At 39.2% G+C, this 26,316-nt stretch overlaps 1 protein-coding gene across 2 annotated transcripts in view; it reads right to left on the minus strand.

Moving 5' to 3' along the window:
- Positions 1-12,750: 12,750 nt before the first annotated feature.
- SLC25A36 (solute carrier family 25 member 36) overlaps positions 12,751-26,316 on the minus strand; it is a 34,257-nt gene continuing 20,691 nt past the window's right edge. For both annotated transcript variants that reach the window (XM_052802919.1, XM_052802920.1), the window contains exons 5-7: positions 20,539-20,605; positions 17,706-17,995; positions 12,751-16,973 (exon numbers count right to left, since the gene is read on the minus strand). In XM_052802919.1, coding sequence (XP_052658879.1) covers positions 16,780-16,973; positions 17,706-17,995; positions 20,539-20,605 — 551 coding nt within the window. In that variant the 3' untranslated portion in view covers positions 12,751-16,779. The remainder of the gene's footprint in view (positions 16,974-17,705; positions 17,996-20,538; positions 20,606-26,316) is intronic.

Below are 26,316 nucleotides of genomic sequence, written 5' to 3' on the forward strand. Positions count from 1 at the left end.
CACCAACATTCACTCCAGCAAGCCTCCCCACAAGGCTCTAATTTTTTTTGTTTGTTTTAGTTTGATTTGTGCTCATCTGAAAGTGTTAACTATCAGATTGACAGTTGTGTTCTTTAACTACAGCAATATCTTCATGGTTTTTTTTACCAGTGGCAGCTTGGGGCTTTTTGAATTGGGGATAGCAAGTAATTATTTCTTTATAGAGGCTGATAGAGATGCAGCTGCACCTCTGCATGCTGCAGCAATTTCTACCTACAGAATCAATCAATAATGCCAGGAAGACAGTAAATGAAGGTTTGCATAAGGTAAAACCACATGTATACATGTAGCATTCTTACCATATCCTCCCTGCCCTTACTTGTTTTCTTCTGTTGTGTACTAGCTTTAAGCAGTTCAGCACAATCTTAATATATGCTGACAGAGTGCTCTAGCAGAATAGAGCTGAACTAAGTGCTGGTGTTTTCCCACTGCAATGTAGCATTTCCTCTGTTTGGAGTCCCCTTTAGTTGGTGTTTTCACACACACTAGTTGAAGTTTATCACATCCTATACCTGCAAAAGTAGTTAAGACCACAGTATAAGGAGCCAGACAAATGTAGAAGTATTGCAATCTGAAACTCTGCTTGACAGAATATTACTATTGACCAAAGCTAACAGAAGGACAAACTGCTCGTATCAGGCACAGTAAAGGACTTAAGCATTGGTAAGGCAGTCTCTGCTTTGCTGGTTTCCTGTCCTGAGGAAGGACCATGAATTCAAAGTGAAGTTCCTGACCGCACGTGTAGTCATCATACAGGTATGGACAGTACAAGATCTCACAATCCAAATGTAGACTAAAACCATCAACATTCTGAATATTCACATAAATCTGTATAGAGCAAAGGAAGAGCAAATAATGAGGCAAGGCCTTAACCTCCAAACCTTAGGAAACCATTGATACAGAGCACTATCTGTCCAGTCATCAAAACAGCCAAGAACTCACCTGGGAGATTGGATGCACTTCCTTTCAAAGAACCCTATGCAAGGCAGACTGCTTTCTGCCATGGAAAGTGGCACAGCAAATCAAAGTCTCTCCTTCACTAGAGGAAACTGAAATGCATATAAATTCATCTATCTTGGGAGAGACAGTCTCAACTTCCAGTGCTAAAGTGGAGTTGCTGTGCAGAAAACAAAAAAATCTTTGCAGAAGGGAAGTCAAAAAAGTGTGCATAAGAAGGAAGAAACTTTATGGCAAAAGACAAATCACTCTTTGGGAGCAAAGCCATGATTTCGTTTTGTTCTCTATTTTTGCCAGTGACTTCAGAAAAGAGGCTAGAGCCAGCCAGCACAATACCTGTCTCCCTCCTTTCTTTTCCCCAAGTTTCCTGAATTCTTTACAGCTGTGATGCTTGCTGGAAAGAGAAGCAGGAAAGGTTCCTCTGAACCAGGAACAGCCTGTCACACCCTTTTGAAAGGCAACAAGCTTCTAGACAGAGAAGGAATTTGAATCTAGGTCTCTTCTGTCTTCTACAAGCACTCTTACACTTATTTTATTTTTGTAAAGAAAAAAAAACCAACCCCACTCAAGTAGAATGGCACCAGCCCTATCAGTAAGGAAAGCAGCAGCCATCCCTTGCATTTTATTTCATACCTATTTCCAGGCCAAGCTCCTTACAGAACATGAAAAAAGGAATGGTAAGTTTCAGGATCTCAGTTGAGCTTAGGACTGAACTGCATGTTCCTGTCCCACTAAGGCACTTGTGGATATAAGCAGAGAATAATTTCCAGATGTTTGGCAAAATAAAATGCTTGAGAATTTCTGCAGTTTGTCTACCTTCAAGATGAAGCAGCAAGGGGTCTTTGGCAAAACTAAGTGTCTAAGTCTCACTTTATACACCCAAGTGCTTTTTAGTCTATAGCATCACATCCAGATAGGTCCTTTTCAATTCTTAAATTTTAAGATTAAGTAGAAGGGGGGTTAACTGTAGATTCTACCTGTGCTGCATCATAAGGAGGTATCTCTGGTTTTGCACAACTGCACTGTTGTGGTACTTTCTACTCATGTTGAATGATGTGCTGATAGCAACAACTTGTAGAGTACATAAGATTTTTCACAACAGTGTTTGTCAGTAAGGTTTCAGCTTTGGTTACAGCACTGGGCATTTAGCTATCTGAAATCCATCAACTACAAAGGCTTATACTTTTGTATAACTACCTTCTCTCTGGTCTGTAATGCCTGGAAATTTCTCAGCTTCAATGCTTATGCTACAAAGGAAGCTCTCCAGTTTCCAAGTTACTTAAGGCTGACATGCTCCTTTGAGAAACAAGCTCTTTCCAAAGGTATCAGAATAGCAAGGCAAGGCTCCTCCATCTTCTGCACCTTGTTCCATCAAGTACAAGGGAATCTGGGCATGCAAATTACACAAAGCTAAATTAAACAAACTCTTCATTTTGATATAAAAAGAAAGGATTCTTCTTAAATCAAGCATTAGAAGCTGCAATTTAATCTAACATTTTGATATAGTACAGGCAACTTCAGACATGGGGAGAAGAAGAGTGTGACTCAAGTTTCTCATTTGCAGTATTCCATGAAAGAGACACGGTATCATGAGGACTTAATGCTGTATCTTCACATTATGCTGCAGTATCACCAAGTAATTTTTGGTAAAAAAATGCTCCAAGTTTGTTACATGCTGAAGCCTGAATGCAATCATCCATCACAGCTCAAGAAAAACCTGCAACATTAATCAGTCTGTTCAGTGGTGCCTTCATCCAAACACTCCAGTAGACAGCTAATATTGACATACTGCATGTGAAAAAGCTCTGGTCTACACGCTAGGGTCTACTGCATACAGCAATATTCTCATTTCAGTGCAAGTTTGCTCTTTGACTTCCAAATAAACAACACACAACTTCATTCCTAAACCTACTTAGGCATAATAAGCCACTTTGAAAACATTACTGTTAGGCTATTCCCTGCTCTGGAATGAGCTGGGAGATAGTTCGTTTTTCCTTACGCAAAGCTTCACTAATACCTCAATTTTCTTTCCTTTTTTCTTGGCCTTAATTTCATGTAGGAGAGTGAATTAGCCAGGTTCAGTATGAAAATCATTCAGCCTTCTCTTACATATAGCCCTCATTTTTTTCAGGGTGACTGCTGACATTCTGCTTTTACCCCACCTTCAGCAGAGACTACCAGGCTTCTTGCTCAATCCCAAGAATGCCATTTAGTCTGTCAGCTCAGGATGTTACTCTTAGAAACTTTTTTTGCAATGCTGACTTTAGTTTTCTTGTAGAAAAACCAATGTACTTAGGCAGATAATCTTGCTTTCTCCATCCATTTTAACAACAGAAGTCTGCAACTCAAAGAAAAAGTGTATATCCATCCACACACAAGGAAATAAGCATCTAGTAAATAGATGCAAAGTCAGATCAGGAGGAGAGCTAGGCAGTTTCTTTGTTCCTTGTTAACAGTTTAAACCCACCCCCTTCTCCAACTTACTTTTGTATCTGGCTTGAGCAGAGGGGCAACACTGAGTGCACAAACAGGCCTAGGAATTGCTGCAGCTTTATTCCATCTCCCTTCAAAGTTAGAATCATAGAATCATAGAATCATTTCGGTTGGAAAAGACCTTCAAGATCATCGAGTCCAACCATTAACCATGCCCCCTAAACCATGCCCTGGAGTACCCTGTCCACTCGCTTTTTGAATACCTCCAGGGATGGTGAATCAACCACTTCCCTGGGAAGCCCATTCCAATGTTTGACAACCCTCTCAGTAAAAAAATTTTTCCTAATATCTAACCTAAATCTCCCTTGCCTCAACTTGAGGCCATTTCCTCTTGTCCTATCTCCAGCCACCTGACAGAAGAGACCAGCACCCACTTCACTACAACCCCCTTTCAGGTAGTTGTAGAGAGCGATAAGGTCTCCCCTCAGCCTCCTCTTTTCTAGACTGAACAGCCCCAGATCCTTCAGCCACTCCTCATAAGACTTGTGCTCCAGGCCCCTCACCAACTTGGTTGCCCTTCTCTGGACACGCTCCAGCACCTCCATGTCTTTCCTGTAGTGAGGGGCCCAAAACTGAACACAGGACTCGAGGTGCGGCCTCACCAGTGCCGAGTACAGGGGAACAACCACCTCCCTGCTCCTGCTGGCCACACTGTTCCCGATACAGGCCAGGATGCGATTGGCCTTCTTGGCCACCTGGGCACACTGCTGGCTCATATTCAGCCGGCTGTCAACCAGCACCCCCAGGTCTTTCTCTGCCGGGCAGCTTTCCAGCCACTCTTCCCCAAGCCTGTAGCGCTGCATGGGGTTGCCGTGACCGAAGTGCAGGATCCGGCACTTGGCCGTGTTAAACTTCATACAATTGGCCTCAGCCCATCGATCCAGCCTGTCCAGATCTCTTTGTAGAGCCTCCCTACCCTCAAGCAGATCGACCCTGCCTCCCAACTTGGTGTCGTCTGCAAACTTGCTGAGGGTGCACTCAATCCCCTCATCCAAATCATCAACAAAGATATTAAACAGAACAGGGCCCAACACCGAGCCCTGGGGAACACCACTCATGACCTGCCGCCAACTGGATTTCACCCCATTCACCACGACCCTCTGGGCTCGGCCATCCAGCCAGTTTTTCACCCAGTGAATAGTGCACTTATCCAGGCCACTAGACACCAGCTTCTCAAGGAGTATGCCATGAGAGACAGTATCAAAGGCCTTGCTGAAGTCTAGGAAAATAACATCGACAGCCTTTCCCTCATCCACTAGGCGGGTCACCCGGTCATAGAAGGAGATCAGGTTGGTCAAGCAGGACCTGCCTTTCATAAACCCATGCTGACTGGGCCTGATCCCCCTCTTATCCTGGACTTGCCATGTGAGTGCTTTCAAAACAAACTGTTCCATAATCTTTCCCGGTACCAAGGTCAGGCTGACAGGCCTGTAGTTCCTCGGATCCTCCCTCCGACCCTTCTTATAAATGGGAGTCACATTGGCAAGCCTCCAGTCCTCTGGGACCTCCCCTGTTGACCAGGAACGCTGATAGATGATAGAGAGTGGCTTGGCAAGGACCTCAGCCAGTTCCCTCAGTACTCTTGGATGGATCCCATCAGGTCCCATAGATTTGTGAGTGTCCAGATGGTGTAGCAGGTCCCTAAGTAATTCCTCCTGGATTAAGGGGGGTATGTTATGCTCTTCATCCTTACCTTCCAGCTCATGAGGTGGAGTACCCTGAGGATGACTGGACTCACTATTAAAGACTGAGGCAAAGAAGGCATTAAGTACCTCGGCCTTTTCCTCATCACTGGTTGCTACGTTCCCTTCTGTATCCATTAAAGGATAGATATTCTCCTTGGGATTCTTTTTACTGTTAACATATTTGTAAAAACATTTTTTGTTGTCCCTTACGATAGTGGCCAGATTTAGTTCTAGCTGAGCTTTCGCCTTTCTAATTTTCTCTCTGTATGACCTAACAAGATCCCTGTACTCCTCCCAAGTTGCCCGCCCTTTCCTCCAGAGATTATAAACTCTCCTTTTTTTCTTAAGTCCTAGCAAAAGCTCCCCATTCAGCCAGGCCGGTCATTTTCCTCGGCAGTTTGACTTGCAGCACATGGGAATAGCCTGGTCCTGAGCCATTAAGATTTCCTTCTTAAAGAATGTCCATCCCTCCTGGACCCCTTTGCCCTTCAGGACCATCTCCCAAGGGACTCTCTCAACCAGTGTCCTGGAGAGGCCAAAATTTGCCCTCCAGAAGTCCATAGTGGTGGTTTTGCTGACCACCTTCCTTGCCTCACCAAAAATTGAGAATTCTATCATTTCACGGTCGCTAAGCCCGAGACGGCCTCCGACCACCACACCTCCCACCAGTCCTTCCCTGTTTGTAAACAGTAGATCTAGCAAGGCTCCTTCCCTGGTTGGCTCACCTACCAGCTGTGTCAGGAAGTTATCTTCCACACACTCCAGGAACCTCCTGTACTGCTTACTCTCTGCCGTGTTGTACTTCCAGCAGACGTCTGGAAAGTTGAAGTCCCCCACGAGAACAAGGGCACACGATTCTGAGACTACTGCCAGCCGTTTGTAGAACGATTCATCCGTCTCTTCAACCTGGTCAGGTGGTCTATAACAGACTCCCAGCACAATATCTGTCTTATTGGCTTTCCCTCTCATCCTCACCCATAAGCACTCCACCTTGTCATCACAGTCAGGTAGCTCTGTACAGTCAAAACATTCCCTAACATAAAGAGCCACCCCACCACCTCTTCTACCTTGTCTGTCCCTTCTGAAGAAGTTGTATTTGGACACAAGGCTGAAGAGAAACCAGATATAAGGAAAGTTCCTCTACTCATTCCCCAGAACATGCAAACTAGAAAGACTGCAATAATTGAGTAAGTTGCATATAGTATGTAACACTGAGTAGAGATTTCAGTTCAAAGCCTCATTCATCCCAAGGACTCAAATAAGCCATTCAAAACCACAGCAACTCCCCATTTTCTCCAGATACTGTCTCTTTGCCTGTATCCTTTAGGAAGGGATTTACAGCACTGAATCCCAATGTTGTTTCATCTTTAGGAAGGAACAGAAAGCCTGGCAGATACTGCTACCACATGTTGCCAACTCTCCATTTGAATAATGAGAGGTGTCTTGTCATAGCTAGGGAGGAATAAAGCTCTAAGTTTCTCAAAGATTTATCTTTCTTGAGATATTTGGGAAGTGGGGGTGGTTATGTCTTTCGGTCTTTTCCAGCAAGCCAAAACCCTCCTACTTACCTTTCAGTGTCTTTTCATGTCTGTCACCTCTAAAAATCCCATCCCTCCCAAAGTAATTCTGCACACCTTTTCAGGGAGGGTGGAAGGGTGAGCTAAGTGACAGCCCAAGTAAAAAACTCAGATCCTGAGAATTATCAGAATGCTGTCCCACAGAAACATCCTATTGTGTCTGAGGACCACTCCAGAGTCCCTGCCCTGCCATAAAGAAACAATTTTTTTACCCTGGGAAAGAAGGTGATGGGAAGGATGTATAGTTCTAGCTGAACTGAGCAATGGGGAACTGAAAGCTCAAACTGCTTCACCCCTGTGTGGTTAAGGCATTTCTGTATGTGTGGGTTTAACAGCTCTAAGCTGCTGTTGCTCAAGAGGTAATATTCCATTTACATCCAAGCTATAAAGTTTTGGCAACAGTCCCCTTGGTTTATAACAGTAAGGGACTAGGGCAGATATTCTTCTCTCTAATGGGGAAAGGTCAATATTTTTTATACTGGTTTTATGATTTTTTTTTTTTTTTTAGTATTGCAAAAAAAAGGTGCTTTAATTCTTTGTCTATTGCCTGAATGATTTAGGGAATAATACTGGACCACCCTACAAGTATAGCTGGATGGTTGTCATTTTTCAGTATTTTCCCTCAACTAGTCTCTTCGGAAAATGTTTCAATGATAATAGATCATTCTTGTTTCAATTAATTCAAACCATATTCCCAAGTCTTTAAACATATCCAGCCCAAATCCAGCTGGAGCTCCCCAAAGCAACTTGCAAGTCATTCAATCACTGCAAAGGGCAGGAAACATTTGTAGTGGCAGAGCAAGATAATATAAACTCTGTAAACTTTTACTGATAGCCACATTTCAGAAGACACATAAGGAAAACAAATACCTCAAGGAATGACAGAATGAAAGCACCTGAGAACTATAATGAAAATTTGCCAGCTTAGAAACAAATTCTGCTTGCCTGCCTTTAGCAGCCAGAGGAAAAAAAAAAAAAGGTTATTTGCACATCAGTAAGAATTTTCAGTAGTAAACAGTATTTGTGGGCAGTGAAAGGAATAATAACAGGATATATGTCTTCAGCTATTTCCAGAGAATGAGGAAGGAAACTGCAATTTCTTCCCCTTCTTCTGAAGACCTTGCTCCTGGATATGGCTGAAAACAGGGAATGTCTAGGGAAATCCATTCTGACATCCTACAGAATTCCTTGCAGAATGTCCCACTTCTGGGAAGAGATTCACACTTACTAGGGGTTTCTTACTAAGAACAGAATTGTTCCTTTTCTGGCATTCACTTCCTTTTTCTATCCAAAGGGTAAAGTAGAGAAACCAGGGAGAATTTTCTCTCAAGAGGTGTGCTCTCCCTTCAGTATCTGTATCCACAAGGCTCTCACTGATATTCATTTTAGCCAGTCTACCCTCAGTGAACACTGAACAGCCCTATGAGACCTGTTCTTCTGTTTTTAGAGGAGGGCAATCTGAGTCCACAGACACATTTCTATTGGACGTTCTTCTGGAGATGATGAGGCACTAGAGACAGCCCAAAGCCAGATGCAGCCTTGAAAAGTATTCATACTATTACCTTCTCACTGGAAGAATCTGGCACAGATAAATTGGGATAAAAATTCCGCAAAGCTGTACTTAGAAAGCTTTATTCCCTTACGTGGGAACTGCTGGCACAGGGGACCACTTTTTCAATTACTTTAAAAATAGTTACACATCTAACCTTAGATCATGAAAACAATACTGAAAATAAACCCAATCACACTGCCTTCTCATTCCTTCCAGTGTATTTTTACATGTTTCTTCTTGTTATGGCAAAGACACTACTTACTCTTGATCTAACTCAGATGTGTCTAACTTCCAGATTCTTATGTCTTCCAGAGAAATTCTTAATCTGTAACATGGAAAGTACAGCTTCTCACCAACAAGTTCCCTTGAAACCTTTACAACACCTCCACTCACCCCCCCCCCCCCCCATTCAATATTCCCAAATCCTTGCTTAATGCAGAAACTTGCCCTCACTACATATACAGACTGCATACAGGCCAAGTTAGATGTCACCTCAGAAGTGCTGGATTTTCCTTCTGTACCTGTTACTGCAATACTCCCTCATTTTACTTTTAGCCAAAGCCTAACCTGAATGAGCACAGAATGATTTCATGGGAGTCTTGCTGGACCTCATGGATGTGGGATGGCTGTATCTAAAGAGGATGTGGCACGTTCATTATCACAATCCATTTTAAATCTACAAAATCCTTTCCCTAGGAAACTAGAGGAAAACAACTGTATGCAACAGGAACACATTAAGTTGAACCAGCCCAGAAGAATGTTCCCTGTAACGTTTATCCCAAGTCAGAACAGTAATCAATATTAAGAGAAACAGAAGGTGATTTGTATTTAACTGATTAGTTTGGAACATACCATAGGAACTCATTAAACTGCAGTAGGGACCAGGAACCAATACAACTAGATGTAGCAGGAACAAAGTAACAAACAAGGATAAAATTATTCATATTAGCATAAGAATTGGCAAACTTCAGTCCCAGTTTAGGTCAAATGAAGTAGATTTACACCAGAATCTCCTCGACTCCTTGCATGCTCCATGAGGGAGGAATGTATTCTTACCTAACATCTTAGCATACAACAGTGTCATTCCTCAGACACTGACAAATATATAACACTTGCAGAAAAGCAACATGTGGCAGAAGACCAGGAAAAATTCAGATCAGCAACAAAATATATCATATTGTTCAGCTAAAGTGATAAACTGCTTAAAGATATATGTATGAAGAGGGATGTTGGAAAGACAAGTTCTTGGGATTTGGCTGATTTTAAGGAAGAAGGAGAGAGAGGAAAAACAAACAAAAAAAGAAAATAAGATGAGCCCTAGTTCATCTTTTCTATAAATCCTGCTGAAACAAGCCACACACCCCCCACAAGCACAGGGTGATTAACTCCATCACAAACAGAGGTCCTAATCCCTGTTAAACACACAGAAGAGATCATTTAGGTCTCTGCTATCCCAGGTCACCAGATCATGGCATCCCTTTCACATGCTGTTCAGGCATTCTGAAGTGCCTTCTTCCTTCCTGTTCTCACTACTATCTAAGACTTCTGCATTGATCATTAAAAGCTTTCTTACATTCAGGCTAGATGTAATAACAGTTGGCAAATACTTTTTCATTTTGTAGCATCAAGTGTTGTATCTTATTACTTTCACCCATAGTACTTTTGTGTTTTTTCTTACGTAAAACTGCTATATCCCTTTTCAGATTCTATCAGGTTAAGCTACAGTTTTATGCTCTGACAAGAGAGACACACTTCTTTCCCTGATCATTTTTTAGAACCTTCTCTTTTTCATAGCTGTGATGAACCAGAGCTGTGCACATACCCCAAGTTAGGTCAGCTCAAGATTTGCACATACAGTGCTGTTTATGCTTCCCTTTAGCATCCTGGAACTGTTAATTTTTTTTTTTTTTTTAAATAGGTGAGTAACAGTGATCATTGTTGGACAGACTATACCTGGAGTCTTTTTCTTCTCTCCATTCCAACTGAGGAAGTTACACTCCTGACTTATAGCAAAAAAATCTCATTAGTATTTTGTAACTGATTGAATATGCATTTTGCACTGTTATTTAATCTTACCTTGCTGGTCAAAGCAATCTTTTTTTTTTTAAATCATATTCAAAACTTAGTGTACTGCAAATTGTTTCAAATTGGTCATTCACAAATCACACTAATGTAGCCCAAGTCTTTCTGCCAAAGCAATTGACAGACATACTAAATACAATACCAAGACCAGTTCTTGCAAAAGTCTTCTTCAGAGGTGATTGAGTACTTGTAGTATTAGCCACCAATCCAACAGTTCCCATTACAAAACACTTTCTCTTTAGCTAAGACCTTATGCATGTTGGAATAGTCTAGAGATTTCCTTTATCGCTCCACATCACACAGTTCCACCAAAAACCATATGGATTGGATCTCCTGCATTTACTTCATCTAAAAATACAGATGATCACAAATAATTATCAGCTTATTTTAACATCAACTCTTGCTTACTGTCCAGTTACCTCTATGTCTATAACACACTTTGCGGAAGAGGGATGTACTTCGAGCTCTTCTTGCTACAGACACATGAGCCTGTAGTTTCCTCATTTAATTGTTTTCCATTTTAAATACTGGTTCTACATTATCTAGTCTCTAACTATATAGCGACAGTCCTAAATTAACAGAATCCTTAAAATATCTTCTGTCACACTTGACCATTGCATACCTGTTTCTAGAATTTTGGACAGATGATCAAGTCTCAGAACAGACTGCTTTGAGTTTTGTTTACGCTCCAGACAATGTCAACATTTACATCCTCAGTCCCATCCCAAGTGTCTGCTGCAGGAGCAGGACTAGGAAAAGCTACCAACTTCTAAACAGCCACAGTTAAGGGAGGAAACACTCTCTTGGGCAGAAATCTACCCAGAATTAGCAGTAAGTTTCACCATCTGGAGCTTGTCTTTGAAAGCTTCTAGTTAACTTCACACAATTATATCATTAACAAGTATCTCTGCATGAGTGCAACCAGTCTTAAGAGCATCCCTTGAAATATTCCATCTAAAAAACCAGAAGCTCCTCCTCTCCAATATATCTTCCACAGTTCAATACACCATTTTGTTTGCATCAATTTGCTCATGAGAACTAGATTCCTATCCTGGCATTTCCTGCCTTTGACAGAAGCTGCGCAAGATAATAATGTTCTGAGTCAGCACAAAGCACACTGGCTGGCAATAGCACATAGAAGACGAGGAGTATTTGTCTTTGGAAGTACCTTTTTATTTTAGTGTTAAGTGCATTATCAAATTCAAGGGCTTTCTTTTGTGAAAGAGATCACTGTTAAACCTCACATACTTTTAGGTTGCATCTAAGTCAGACTGCATTAATGCCATAACTCAATTAGGACTTTAAATATACCTTCATTTTATATACATGCTTTTTGTCCAGGGCAAGCTTAATACAACCCCTCCAGCAGAAGGGGTTGTAAAGCAGCACGAATGTCAAAGCATCCCCAAACATTTAACTTGAGCTCTGCCCTGCCAATGTGCCTCTTTAGGAGAGTTAAAGTGAAAGATTAATTACAGACAATTACAATTATGCCAGTTAGAAGCATAATTTCACATGCATCAGGGATAAGCATGCTGGTTGCCTGTACTGATTCCAGAAGACTGATCACCTCTAAGCCTGGCTGACCTGGAAGCTAGAAAGTCTCAGAAGCAGAGCAAGGTAGACCAATTCACATTAACACCTACAGAAGGAAAAGAAAAGAAAAAAGTTATCACAGATGTGCTGTTTTAACACAAGTTTTGAATAGTTCTGAATAGCTGAAAGAGTCAAATCAGAGACATCAAGCCTGGCTCCATATTAAAGGCTGCAAAGGATTCAGTTCCAGAACACACAGGGGGGAAAAAAAACACAGCACGCAATCACCAACCAAAACCTATGTATACATTTGCAGAATGATTTGAGGAAGTTCTGAGGACAGACTTCAGATCAAATGCCTACTGTAAAGAGAAGCGATATCTAAAAATGTTACAGATTCAAGGACTTGGTTGTAACTGCACATGCAATTAAGTCTGAACATTAAGGAATTACTGCCCTTAATTTTTGTCAGCAGTGGTTTGTGCGAGCTGGCCCTTCAAATGGACACGAGTTTTCTGATCACTAGTTACTGAATCTCAGTTGACAGACAGTTAACACTTAGCTCTGCAGAGGTAACAGCATTCAAATCCAACTGCAAGAACACATCCAACTTGAGTCATCCACTAACTCCTCCAAAAAGAACATATTATAGCTACAATACAGGTACATTATTTTCTGCTACTATAAAATGGCACCAGATAAAATGATTCACTGGAATCTCCTAATGAATTGCTCATTTTTAATCACAACTGTCCAGGTGCTGCTATTTATCAATAATAGAATAATTACAAGGTTAAAAATAGTGTACAGTTTAGCACAAAAGGCAACATTTGAATAGAAGCACATAATTTTAATTCACTTTGAAGTTTAAAGCAATCCAAACAAAAAAGTTAACGATATAAATACAGAATAAATGCACATAGTTTACAGCCAACTACATGTATGCAAGAATAATAGCAAACCTCACATGAGCACTGAAGTATTCTCAAACTGTCCTTTGTGAGTGTTTAGCTATGACTCCAAGGGCATAATTATGTTCACATATGCACGGTAGGCAGACTCTCTTAAATAGCAGAACTGAAAACTTACATAACAGAGTCTTAACAGAAAGTTGAAAAAAGTAGTACATTTACCTAGGCACACTTCAGTGTCCAGCCTGTTTTCCAAATTTAAACAGTTTAAACAGGAAGCAACATTTATAAAGGCTCTCCAATCTTTCATCTCTGGAAGCATTATTTTAAAATGCTACAGTCTGAGGAATGTTACAAATGTCACTATAAGAACAAAAACAGAATAGCAGAAACTGTCACTAACAAACACCTCAATCAGAAAGGAAATATATGGAGTGTATTATGTAAACAGCGAACTAGGCAGGTGCAATGTCAATATACAAGTGGACAGGTTGATGTTTCAGTTACAATTAACATAACCAAAAAACTCCATAAATCCCTAGCGTAAATCTACTTAAAACAACATAGGCTAGCAGATCCGAAATTCAGACAGAAACAGAGATCTATCAGTCAGTTTAAAGGCTGGGCTCAGCCCTCTGCAACATACCACAACCCACCTCTTTTCACACAGCTTTACAGGGACCAAATGGATAATAGAGGGGCTGAGAAATGTGACTGCATTCACTGAAATTTTTTTTTTTATAGCCTTCCAAACTCGGGGCACCTTGCCATGTCCCCCCAGTACGCCACAGACACTCAGTGACAACCAGTGCACTGTAACACACCGAGCTAGGCAGGCCCTGGCAGAGGAGCTCCTTTTACCTCTAATGAACACATGCTCCAGTGCCATCTTTTGACTGGTTCAAGAAACTGCAGTCTCACAGTATTTCCCAAATCTGTTAACTGGTTGCCGAGTCAAAATTAACAGCTTGCAATAACATTTAAGTTTCATCTAGCCAAGGGAAATATGAGGAAACTAATTAAAGTCCAAGACCTTTTCCTCTAGCACAGAAAAGTGTGACATAAATAAACTACATTCAAATCAAGATGCCCATCTAAGTTACAAGAAAGTTTAAATGCACTCCTTTCAGTTCTGTAGTTAAAGACATTAATGAATGTAGCATCTTCTTATTTCTTTTGAGTTTTTATAATAAATATCAAGAAAACTATATAAATAATTCAAAGATCTTTGGGAAATACTTCAGAGGTAACTTTGTATGTACTGGTAGTTTAAAAATAACAAAAATCCCAAGAAACTTTGGGTTTATGTTTTGTTATGTAAAGCAAGCCAAAAAGATCACCCCTGAAATTTAAAACATTGCTTAAAACACCCCTTAAAAAGGTAGAATAATAAGCTGATTGTCTATTTTTAGCTGTTGTCTCCCATATTAAATTATCCTTGTTAACATTTTTCTACTTAACTCCAGGGGGTCTGTTCTCACCCAGACAAGGCACACACATGGTACCCAGTGAATTAATGGGAGATGAACATGTAACCAAGGGACAACATATCCAATAAACAAGAGGAGAGTAACTCTCATGAAGCCTATGATAATCCAAGTGTTAACTGTATTCATGAACTCCAAAGCTGAATATTGTCTTTGCCAATTCAAATTTTGGCTATGCCTGAATAATCTGGATAGCCTGAAGAGTAATCCACTTTCTACACAACAAAAATTACAGCAAGTAGCTATTCCTGCACTTAGTTATCTCAACAATGGCATCACAGCAAGACTTAGGTCAGAGTCATGACTACTCCAGACCTTTCCTAGAGAGATCACTAGAAAAAGACCATTTTAGAACACACATTTAAGCACTCCCCTCACTTCTAAACTATCAAGTTCACCTTTGGTCACATCACAGACCACGCTATCTGTCCTTAAAAGGTAAGATAATGTTTTCCAAGGAGAAGGAAGTCAATGCAGCTAAGCCTCCACTGCAAGGTCACTGTACATACTATAGGTGGCTTTTAGAAGGATGAGCCATTAGTACAGAGAATTAAATGAAATATTCAAATACTTTGAGACTGTGTGGAGAACATGACAAGGGTCAAAATAAAGGAAAGCAAATGAAAAAAACCCAGACTGATTGTTCTGCAACAGAGATACTATGGATCTACAGCATAAAATGTTTTATCCTGCACAGCTTACATGGAGATCAAACTATATACTTCGTTTAAAACCAAAGTGCATGGTTTGAACACAGTTTGACTACAGATAACCAGTAAGAAGAAGAAAAGTTATAAGCCATAAGAAGGCCACAAAGTGCATAAGGAGTCATTCATAAAATAAAGCCATTGCACACAATGCACAGTTTAAGTGTACTTAAGTACCAGACTGGAAGAGTTGATAGCACAGTTCTGTCCACACCAGTGCAGCAGCATTTATATGCAGAAAGCTATTGCCCCCAATTTATAATGATCACCTTCCTTATAAGGATCATGGACGCAGACTGAGAAGTACTCAAGGTGCAGATAAAAGACACATGTTTGGAAAGCTGTACAAGTTCTTGGAACATTAAGCTTCTGATTTTGACACTCCAGCTATATTATTTTGGAAACCCCTGTAAATTATGACAGAATAGACTAGCTAAGCCTCACTGCTGAATGCAAAGCATTGTTTTGCAATTGGCTTATAGAACAAAACAATGCCTGAATATTCAGACAATTTGGAGGACAAGGTTATACTGTCAGCCGCAGTTCAGTATACAGGCTCAAGTTGGAAGAAGTGACACAGCAATTATCAAGGGGAACGCTAACAAGAAAATCTCAATTACAATTTTCTCCATCATTCTGCACAGAGGCTGTTTGCACTGAAAAGATCTACCACAATGTCAACTGTTTTCTGCTTTCTGGTTGCCTTACCCGTGGTGATATGTGTTCTCCCACTGTACTCCCATATAGATACTAATAATCCAAGTCAGGATTTGCCAGACGTTTTAGGGTAATACAGCTCATTCTTAGGTAGCATGAAACCATTTGATTGAATCCTATATTCACAAATGGTAGGCTGGACTAGTTGAGATTTCTCATCACATTAAGAATCCTTAAAAGGGCTATGAAATAGCATTCAGCAAGTGCTTTCTTAGCTGTGTGAGTGACCTGACAGGCTGGCAAGGAAAACTGATGATATAGGAGAACATTTCATAGGTCTCTCTTACTTAAGGAAGGAAAGTTCCAGAAAAGGATGATGCAGCAGAACTAGAAATCCACATACACCAATATTAACAGATTGATAACCTGAGGAGTTCAACAATCAGATCCTCTCTCACTAACCTACAACACTGCTCAAACTTAAAAAAGAAAAAAAACCCAAACCCAAGTATCACCTTTTGTAGTGAAGAAATTATGCTGTTCTGGGTACCTGCGCCATATTTTGTCTTGAGGTAGCAACATGGAAAACTTTACACACTGACTGCTACCTCAGTCTCTTTATGTATCTTCAGAGTAACTGAATGGAAATTTCAGGTATGGAAAGGTATGAAAGTACTGTCTTCTCCACTCTTCCAACAGGTTACTGTGCAGTAAAACAGAACAAAAAGGATGTAGTTGAGAGCAATTACTAAGGGAAGTGAATAAGGCTGCCCAAGAATATATTTTATAGCCCCCCCCTCACCCATCAGGTCTCTGAAGATGACTGAATGGCCTTGTCTAGATTAACAGATAAAAAAAAGTAACAATTTTGAATTCAAAGATGTATAAAGGCATTCCCTAAGGGGAAGTTCCCATTTGTCACATTGCCAAGAGACCACACAATAAGGCAGCAAAATTATTCATAGTTGCCCACAATCAACCTTCTGTTTTGTCCATAGCTGCATGTTCCTGATACAACTTTCCTTTGAATTGACATTCAGTGGTCCACTCCAGTCTCTCCATCTTCCACCTTCTTCTAGGAAGCCTTGTCACACTGCTATCCATCAAGCAAGTAGACTACCACTTCATAGGTTGACATCATGATAGCCGTGTTTGGAATCTGTCTGATCAGGTGTGTAGTTAAACCTCGGTAGAGGGATCCATACCCTTCTTCTCGCACAAGCAAAGATAGTGTCTGGAAGAAAGATCTGTACTTTGTTCCTTCTTCTCTTAGTCTTGTTCGTACAACCTCTGTACAAAGAAAACCACATGCAGTTATGTTCACCACTTCTCATTATCTTTCCCAGAAACCAATTAGTGATTTTACACTAAAATGAAATCTTTCCCGCTCCCCAAGTTCTCAATATTAAAAGAACTCTTTAAAAAAGGAGGAGGAAGATGCAAACCATGTATGTGCAAGAGGAAAACAAGTTAATTTTTTGGCAGTATTAGATATCTAAGTCAGAAAAGTTTATTTGTTTAGTTAAAATCCAGAAGAGAACTCTTGTTTGGGCTTACATTTTAGCTTGGAAATTGCCACTGATGAAGTAGTCAATCCATTAACAAACTTAATGTATACACAACTACTTTGTAGGAAAACTAAGTGCAACTGAAAACCAAACTAGACAGCCTGTTTTCCTAGAAGAGGTACAAGAACTTGCTGGCAAGTTATGTGAAACTGCTGATTATATTGAGAGATTCCAAGTGAAAAAGGACCTTCTCCTTAAGTACTTTAGGCTATGCCCTGGCAAATCCTTTGGAAAAATAAGCATTGCCTAAGAAGAGGCCATGCTAGATATCTACTCAAAAATACTTCCATTTCTGAATACTATACTCATGTTAACTTGCTGAATCTGATGTGAAAAGTTTTAGACAAAGAAATAGTTCTTGAGCAAGTGAGCCAAAGTCTGCTACAAGTATCACTGAAAAGACTCCCCTTTGATCAATTTGATTCAGGTTCTCAGCTGTACATGCCCCACTTACCATGGGGATATGCTATTGATGTTGCACAAGTTTTGGAAGTGGCAGCAGCCATCATCATGCCAACAAAGTCCGAAGCTTCTTTTGCTGATTCATCCTCATTGTCCATGGCAGAAGCAGTCTTATGCTCCAGTAGTTTTCTCTTAATACTCTCATAAATAACAAAATGAATAACAGTCTCAGATATGCCTGCATAGGATGCTGACATTCCTCTGTAAAAGCCTTTAATACCATCTGATCGATAAACTTTTCGGACACATTCAAAAGCACTCATTCGCTTTTCTCCACGATTCCTAAAAAGGAGAGAACAAGACAGACATCAAGCTGGTGCAACTTGAGACTGGAAAATAATTAAACAGTTTTGCTTGAGTGACAAGAGGACTTAGGGAACATCTCACACTGATGCTGAGGGGCTCCAATTCAGATACATTTAAGAACACACAGAACTTGAAGTAAAAGTCTCAAAGGCCTTCAGCACTAAACACAGGTAAAGCATTATACTGAATCCAAGCCAAACTTTATATGGTGACTAAAGAAAAAGTATCACACTGCGAGTTGAACAGCTCTAAGCATCCCCAAGTCTTACAGAAAAAAGGACTAAATTGCTTGAAAACAGACTCCCAAATGAACTGTCAATGTCAGTGACTCATGAACAAAACGCTCATTTTCTTCATCACAACAGTGGATTTCCCCTCAATTTTGCCTCAAACAGCTCCATAGCATGATAATTACAGCAGGCCTCACAGCATCACAGCTATCAGCAAACAACTAGCATACGAAAGGGAGCATAGGGAGCATACCAACCAATACAACACAGGTAGCTATTATTTGATTCAATTAAGCTACTGCTGATGTCAAGGAAAACGCTCATTAGACATGACTGTATCAAGCAGTATTTGGTAAATAAAATCTTATTCCTATTTTTAGCTTGCTTACTGAAATTGTGCATACTGAAATACTTAGCATACCACATACAGCTATGCAAAACCATTACAACACTGCATAAAATATGCTTCACTGCAGCAGCGAGTAGAGGCACTTGAAGCACATGGATTCTGCCAGCAGAGGTCTCCTGAGTGAGCAAGTCACAGAATAAAACAGCAAATAACCTTGTAAGAAGTAATGGTAACTCATATGCATACTGTCAAAGCAAGATAGTGGCAGCAGCTATTACGTAAGTAGTATGAGGCATCACTCTGGCAGAATTTAAGTCCTGACGGTTTGAACTGCAATGTCAGACAGCAACGAAACAAGGTACCAAGCACAATTAAGAAAGAGTGGGCACACATAGATGCAAATCAGATCTTGAGCAAGCTAGGTGGCAGATGCTACAGAAAACTGGGGGGCTGGCACTGATTTGCTGACAGGCAACAGAAAAGAGTCAAAGAACAACTGGTGAGAAGAACAGCTGGACCTACAGCTCCAGGGGCATCTCAGTCTCCATATGTCCCCAGTACACCTGGACAGGTGCCCTGGCAGACTGCTGTAAGAGTTTGTTCTTCTGATGCCCAAGATGCACGACATTGTCTTGAAGGCCAAAGCAATTTCACTTTGGAGACAAAACACATGCCTTCACCAGCTCTTAATGGGATCAGAGCTATTTTTGAGAACTTCAACAGAAACAAGATCAGGCCAGGATAATCCCACAGGCCAAGTGTTTTTTATGCCTCTAATAAAAACTGAATTAGAAGAGCCGAGAATGCAGTTATGTGCTAGACTAGCCTATGTAATTGCAGTGTCCTACACAAAGTTGGAAGATCCTTCTTCAGGTATCCCACATGAATAGTGTGCTTGATATAATGTACAGAAATAATGTACACAGGAAAATCATAATTTTCCCTAATATCCTTAAAGCCCTATAGTTTAAGCAATTTAACTGATTAATCAGTAAAAAACAAGCAGAGGCACAAGATGCCAACATGTTGCACATAGCACCAAGAACCCCCTGGAATTAGTCATGGAATTATCACCCCAATCATATGATGGCATCCCAAAAGATTTCATAGTAAAACTAGTTCTTGGATATATTTACTACGGTCACCTTGCAGCTGACAATATGCCTGCTAAGAGGAAAAATGCTAATATGCACTTAATACAGAAAGTCCAACAGATCTCCAAAACAGGAATATGTGGCTCATTAATGTATATAGGATGGCTGAAGAAAGAATTTTCTACTGCATACTAAGTTTTCAGTAAGAAAGCCTACACAGCAAACAAGACAGTTGCGTTGAGGCACTTGCACCATATCAGTCTCTCCCTACAGTTTTAAATAGATGGGAATATAAAGGTCTTTCTTCCTCCCTATTTGCATAAAATTCTACTTCATTACAAGTTTTGTAACAATAAACAGTTTCTGTAAATGATTCTGCAGTCCAAACAACTTGTATTGACTATTCCCCATTAGGTCAATTCCTGTGTTCTGATTCATGAAAGCAGTCTTCCTCTTTTTATAGGCTAGTGCTCATTTTATGTAAAAAGAAAAAAAAAAAATTCTTATTTCAGGAATGTTTAGTGCAACAGCCAAAACCAAAGAGAATGTATTACTGAAGGAAAATACAAGCATATGGTTGGTAGAACATTATTTTAATGAGACTGTTAACCTTGTAATTAATTCCAAATTTGCTGGCCAGTCTACTTTAGTGTCTCAAGCATGCCTCAGAACACAGAGATTAAAATAGAGAAAAATGGTTGTGTAACTTGTAGACAGATCAGCATCAACTTTCTAATTTGATATGTTAGATATTTAAAGAATCACTCCATTCTGGGATGCTGAACAGATTCACAACATTTAAGTGAAATCTTATCACAGCAGTGATATTTCCCATTGTCACTATACCTTGCATCAAGCTGTAATCGTGTCTTTACTAGCCAAATGGGATTAGTTGTTGTGATCGCAGTAAAACCTAAAATATTTAAAAAGAAAAGTTAGATGTGATAGCATCACAGGAGCAACTGCATCTAAGTTTGAAACGCACACAGTAAGGTATAGTGGATGCAAAAACTCGGACTATACTGATTTTTAGAAAGTACCCATTGTAGCCCTTTACTGATATTTTATGAATCCATACAGCCAATAAACATTTATTTTTTAATTTTACATTAATATTGAATAAATTTAATTCTTAGCAAGAGACACCCCATTTAAAATAAGCCAAATTGTGTACATTTCTCTGCCTATCTAATCATACCAACCCTGTTTTCACACTACAGAACAGCAAAGCTAGCTAGACTAATACTAGCCAATTTGGCAAACGTGTCAATAACAATGCACTGCAGATACAGCTATAGCAATTTGAGATGGTATAAAACATTGTGTCAATTTAATTTGCTACCTGAAATACAATCCGAGTTTAAAAGCATGCAGACTGAATAAATACTACTTTTGGTGCAGTTAAAAGGTATGTATTACTGTAAGTTAAGAGACCTTTTAATACTGAACTATAAAGAACAGTTAAATCTGAGTGCTAATGTTTTATTTAGTATTCAAAGCAGAGATTGTTGGTTGGCCTAGGAATACTTTTACAAGCATGAGTGTTTAAGTTGTTAAAGTAAATAGTATGACTTCTAACTACCCAGACGGACAGCAACTATTCAGGCTTGCATAAGGGCTAAGGGTTAAAGCTTTGATTTTCAGTCCACTAAAGAAAAAGAAAAGGAAGAAAAAGAGAAAAGGAAACAAATTTAAAAAAAAAAAAAGAAGTAAGAATCACTCTTACTTCTGCACAACTGTGGAGAAGAAAAGAGTAGAGTGAAAGGCAGCTCTGAAAAAAAAGTAAAATAAAAAACCAAAACTATCTAGAGTTGTAAAACCACACATGCACCATTAATGAGGTGTCATGTCTGCAGGAGAGAAGAGAAAAAGGGAAGAGCTGGAACATGGCCAGGCAAGAGATGATAAATTTAGACACTTGCTTTCTAAGTGACACACATCACTTGTATATTACTACAAAGACATGCTGCCCTCCTGCAAGGGAATGGACTGGGGTTGTGGGAAAGCAACAAAGAGTTACCTTGTTCAGTGCATATTTGGTGCACAATACTTATACAACGAACAGGCTATCAATGAGCTTGTTTATTGAGATCATTAACAGCTTATGTATATATATTTAGCAGAACTGCTTGCAGACATGTTACTTCTGTTCAATCACAATCTAGGTTTACATTGCACACAAATTATTGCAATTCTCAGAGAAATGCCAGGGGATCTTAACTGTTTTAAGGTTTCTTCTATCCCCACCCCCAAATCTTAAATAGGTCAGTATGAGTTTCAGTTACAGTTTTAAAGACAAACTACAAGGCTTAGCAGGTACTAAGATTTAGCTATATTTCTACACCAAAATAAAAAAACATGTTAGAGATTTCAGTTTAATCTTTTAATTAAATAGATTTTTAAACTGACTCAAACCTCTTAACTGAGTAACTTCCTGGGGTATGTACTAAAGGTTTGCGGTTGGCTTTTTTTCTGATACATTACTCATGTTCTTCTCTGTCTAGGTACATATATAGCCCTTCATACAATGGAGTGAAATCCTAATAAGCCAAAAGTGTTTTATATCTGCATTTCTTATAGGTAAATAATTATGTAAAAACTCAAAGCATCAGGGAACTACTCTGCCATAACAAGGCATGGGATGTTTTTAAAACATACTGCATCTGCAAAAAAGGTTCTGTAGGTCAACTAGCCAGAGCCCTTCTGATCTGTCACTTAATGCCATAGAAACTCCACTGATTCCAACAGCACTTGACCCTGGGTTGAACTAAACAGAATGGAAACATTGTTCTTGCATTTTTTATTTCTTTATACTAGCACTAAGAAAGCTTTAATTTTCTTTTACTTCAAATTAGAATCTTTCCACATCTATAGTACAGTGAAGAGCACTAGGAATGCACAGGACTGCAACAAAAGCTTTGAAATAAGGTGGGGAAAAATTACTAACTTCCAACTACCAACACATTTTCCAGGAAAGACTTCTCTCTAAAAAACAAAACTAGTTCCTAATTACAACTGAACAAGACCAAAAAAATCTTTTGTGTTCCTATTTAAGTTGCATGCTTTGGAATTTTGTTACTGCTAGACTGTATGTTAGAGCATTATCCACTCAGCCCTTTCTCCTTCCTATTCAACCCCAAACACCCAGCCTCTGTAGATCCTAGATCTAGAACAGGAAACATCTAGGTGAGATCAGAGGCAGTGTCTGAGTGGCAGTAGTGACTGTATTCACCCACAGCAGCAGCCTGATACTTCTAGACAGGCTGGGAAGAGTATATTGGAAATTGCCAGTGAAGGGTGGTTGGCACAGGACACAGCCTACTCTGTCCAAACTTGTACTCCCTGGGTTGCTCTAAACATTAAGCATAGCACCCATAACAGTAGGGTCAGACGCTTAGCAGCATAGCCAATTTTTTTCTCTAGGGCTGTCATAAGCCTAAATTGCATGACAGTTCATAGAATCACAGAATGGTCTGGGTTGGAAGGGACCTTAAAGATCATCTAGTTCCAAGCCCCCTGCCATGGGCAAGGACATCTTCCACTAGACCAGGCTGCTCAAAGCCCCATCCAACCTGGCCTTGAACACTTCCAGGGATGGGGCATCCACAACTTCTCTGGGCAACCTGTTCCATTGTCTCACCAACCTCACAGTAGAGGAATTTCTTCCTAATATCTAATGTAAATCTACCGTCTTTCAGTTTAAAACTGAACCAAAGCTTTCAAATCAAAGAGCCTTCCATAATTCGGGTTTCAAGATGAAACAACTACAGCTCAATTCTTATAGGCAATGTAGTAAATACAGTTGGTGGAAGAAGAAAAATAAATTAAGAGTTGAGTGATGCTGACACCAAGGAAAGCACTCCAAAATATGAAATATAACATTTTTATATATTATATATATAATCTTTGGTAAGATAAGCTTTTCTTTTTAAATAAAGAAAATCTGTATCAAAAGTACATGTTAAAAAAATAAAGGTAGGGGGCTTTCAACAACTACTATGAAGCTCTATCAATTGTTTCCTTTTTCTTTTTTTCTTTTTCAAAGTCTCAGTGAACTTTGATAAGCATTGTAAAGCATTATAACGTGTTGTATCCTCAAGAAAGATTCCAGATTCATTAGAAGTGTAGATCAATTTGGCAATACCAGAAACTTCTGTACTTTTCTAGGTTTTATTTTCTATGAAATCGTATCCCAGTTTCAGATGGAAAGAATTATCTCAATCTACTTTTTCAGCTATACCAGCTACTGACAGGTAAGATCCCAGGTATTCCTATTATGCATCATATTTCAAAGGTTAGGGGTTTGTTTTTTTTTTTTAATCTATAAGCCAATGCCAATGTAATTGATAACAGACGCACGTGAATATGGAATGCTGAATTAAAAATCCAAAGTAGTAAAATAAAAACAAACCAAAAGAGAAAACAGATAGAGACAGAAAGGAGATTATATACATATTAAAAAAGAAAAAGAAAAGAGGTCTTTGAAATAATGTGACAACACAGAGTATCAGCTGCAGCATTTTAAAGGCAGCTCTGGGATACTGAAAAAAAAAAAAACCCAAGAGGCCTTGTTTAACCCAGTAGGGACTTTCAACTAGCCAGAGCTAAGTAAAGTAGCAGCTATCAGTGAAAGGTATTTTCCACCTTTCCCTGAACTGCACAGAAAAAATAACTCTTAGAGTTAAGGAGAAGTGATGTCTTTGCACAATGCACATCATCTGAGTTCAAGATAATGAAAGTGAATTCCCCTTATTTTGTTTATTTAATAGATATTACAAACCCAATGTGTGGTTCTTACACTAGAGGCTGCAAGAGACGCTCAGTTCAGTACTCACGAGGTTTAAGTTAGTCCATATTTCTGCAGGAAGTGACCTGCGGATGGGGAGCATGAGATGACACGATCTCACTCTTTTCACGGGAGAAATGTACAGTAAATGCCTAAAATAGACACAGGCTTTTCTGTATCATAACAACAAGCAGTGACCTCATCAGACACATGTGTACAAATCGAATCCCATTGGAAGGATTTGTGAATTAGTTATTGTGAGATCTAACTGTTTTCAGGTAAAAGTTTAGGAAAAAAAGAAAGAAAAATAATCAGAACAGGCCACAGATACTAAAATAATTGTGTAAAATGCACTGAGTACTGAAATTTCTGCTCATTTGCAGCAGTTCAATTTTATCTCTCCAAATACTTACCTATATATCAAATGTACAAGTAAACCCTCTTCCCTCCCCACTCCCTCCCAAATATCATTCAAAAAAGCTAGCCTTGTCTTAGGACTGAAAAAGCAAGATAGATGCCTTATGAAATCAAACTATCTAATATCAGTAATCAATAAACTAAATATGCATTTTATTTGGTATTAAGTAACTGTGTACATACTACTAAAAAGTTGCAAAAGTATGGTATCTCTGGAAGTAACAAAGTGGTCCCAATTTTTTTTTAATAAAATCTATATTTGGGTTGGTTTGCCAGTAGAGTTCTAGAAAGAACAGCAGTAGCATACAAGGCAAAGTTGTTTTGCAGATTTCAACCATGTTGTCTGAATGAGGCTATGAATCTTTAAAAAGGCAAATCAGAAAGCCATATAGGAATCAAGTATCTCATTCAGTTTTTATTCTCTGTGACGAAAGAGGTTGAGTAAGCACAATGAGAAGACAGAGTTTAGAGTGAAACTGAGAATTTAGCCTAACTTTGAAATTTACAGAGATAAACTATCTTCACACAAGCAAATGCTCTAATGCTTCATATATATTCACTGTCCAAGTTTGCAAAAAGAGAACCATGTGATATGCCAAGTAGTAAGCAAAAAAAAAAAAGAAAAAAGATTGCCAAGTACTTCTTCATGTCAATGCACAAATATTTTAGGTATGAAGGTGACGTGAATTATATGCTGGAAGCTAGCACACAGCAAGAGAAAAACATTCATTTCTAATTGCATAAGGCATCAGTTACTAGTATGTAGCACAATTCATCCTCCTTGGGATAAAACAGACTTACTAAAAGAATCTTAATAAAAACCAAAAATGTATGTTTTATCTTGAGAAGGAAGAATCAGGCCTAAAACAAAAAAAGCTTAAAATACCATACCTCAGCTTCTCACACACAAAAATGCCATGTACATAAAACAATCTTTATTTAACAATGACATCAGTCTAGCCTGAGATACTTATGTATTAACATGTGACAAGTAAACAGTATTTGAAGTTGACTGAAGTTAATTACTTACAGTACTTTCATAAAACAGTTACAGATTTTTTTAAAAATTGTATTTTTGCATCATTATTGTATTTTGCAACCTACAGGAAAAGTTTTATAAGTGCAAACACCACCTCATGCTCATTAGGTATTAGAAGCCTTTATGTAACAGAAAGGTCATATAAAAAAAAAACCAAACACCACCCCTCATTTAAGACTGAGTTACTCAATTCCTTACTGAAACCAATGGCAGCTGCAAAAGAAAAAACCAATACTTATTATTTTTTGCCAATTGTTAGAAGTGTTTATCCACCTTGTCAATTTTGAAATCTTAAGTTCCAAAGCAAATATTACAGTGATCTTCCATGTTAACCTGTTTAAGTCAACCAATTAAGAGCTCACATTCAATCTTGTCCCTGTTA

This window comes from Harpia harpyja, chromosome 12 (assembly GCF_026419915.1).
Source record: "Harpia harpyja isolate bHarHar1 chromosome 12, bHarHar1 primary haplotype, whole genome shotgun sequence".
In the NCBI taxonomy this organism is placed as follows: domain Eukaryota; kingdom Metazoa; phylum Chordata; class Aves; order Accipitriformes; family Accipitridae; genus Harpia; species Harpia harpyja.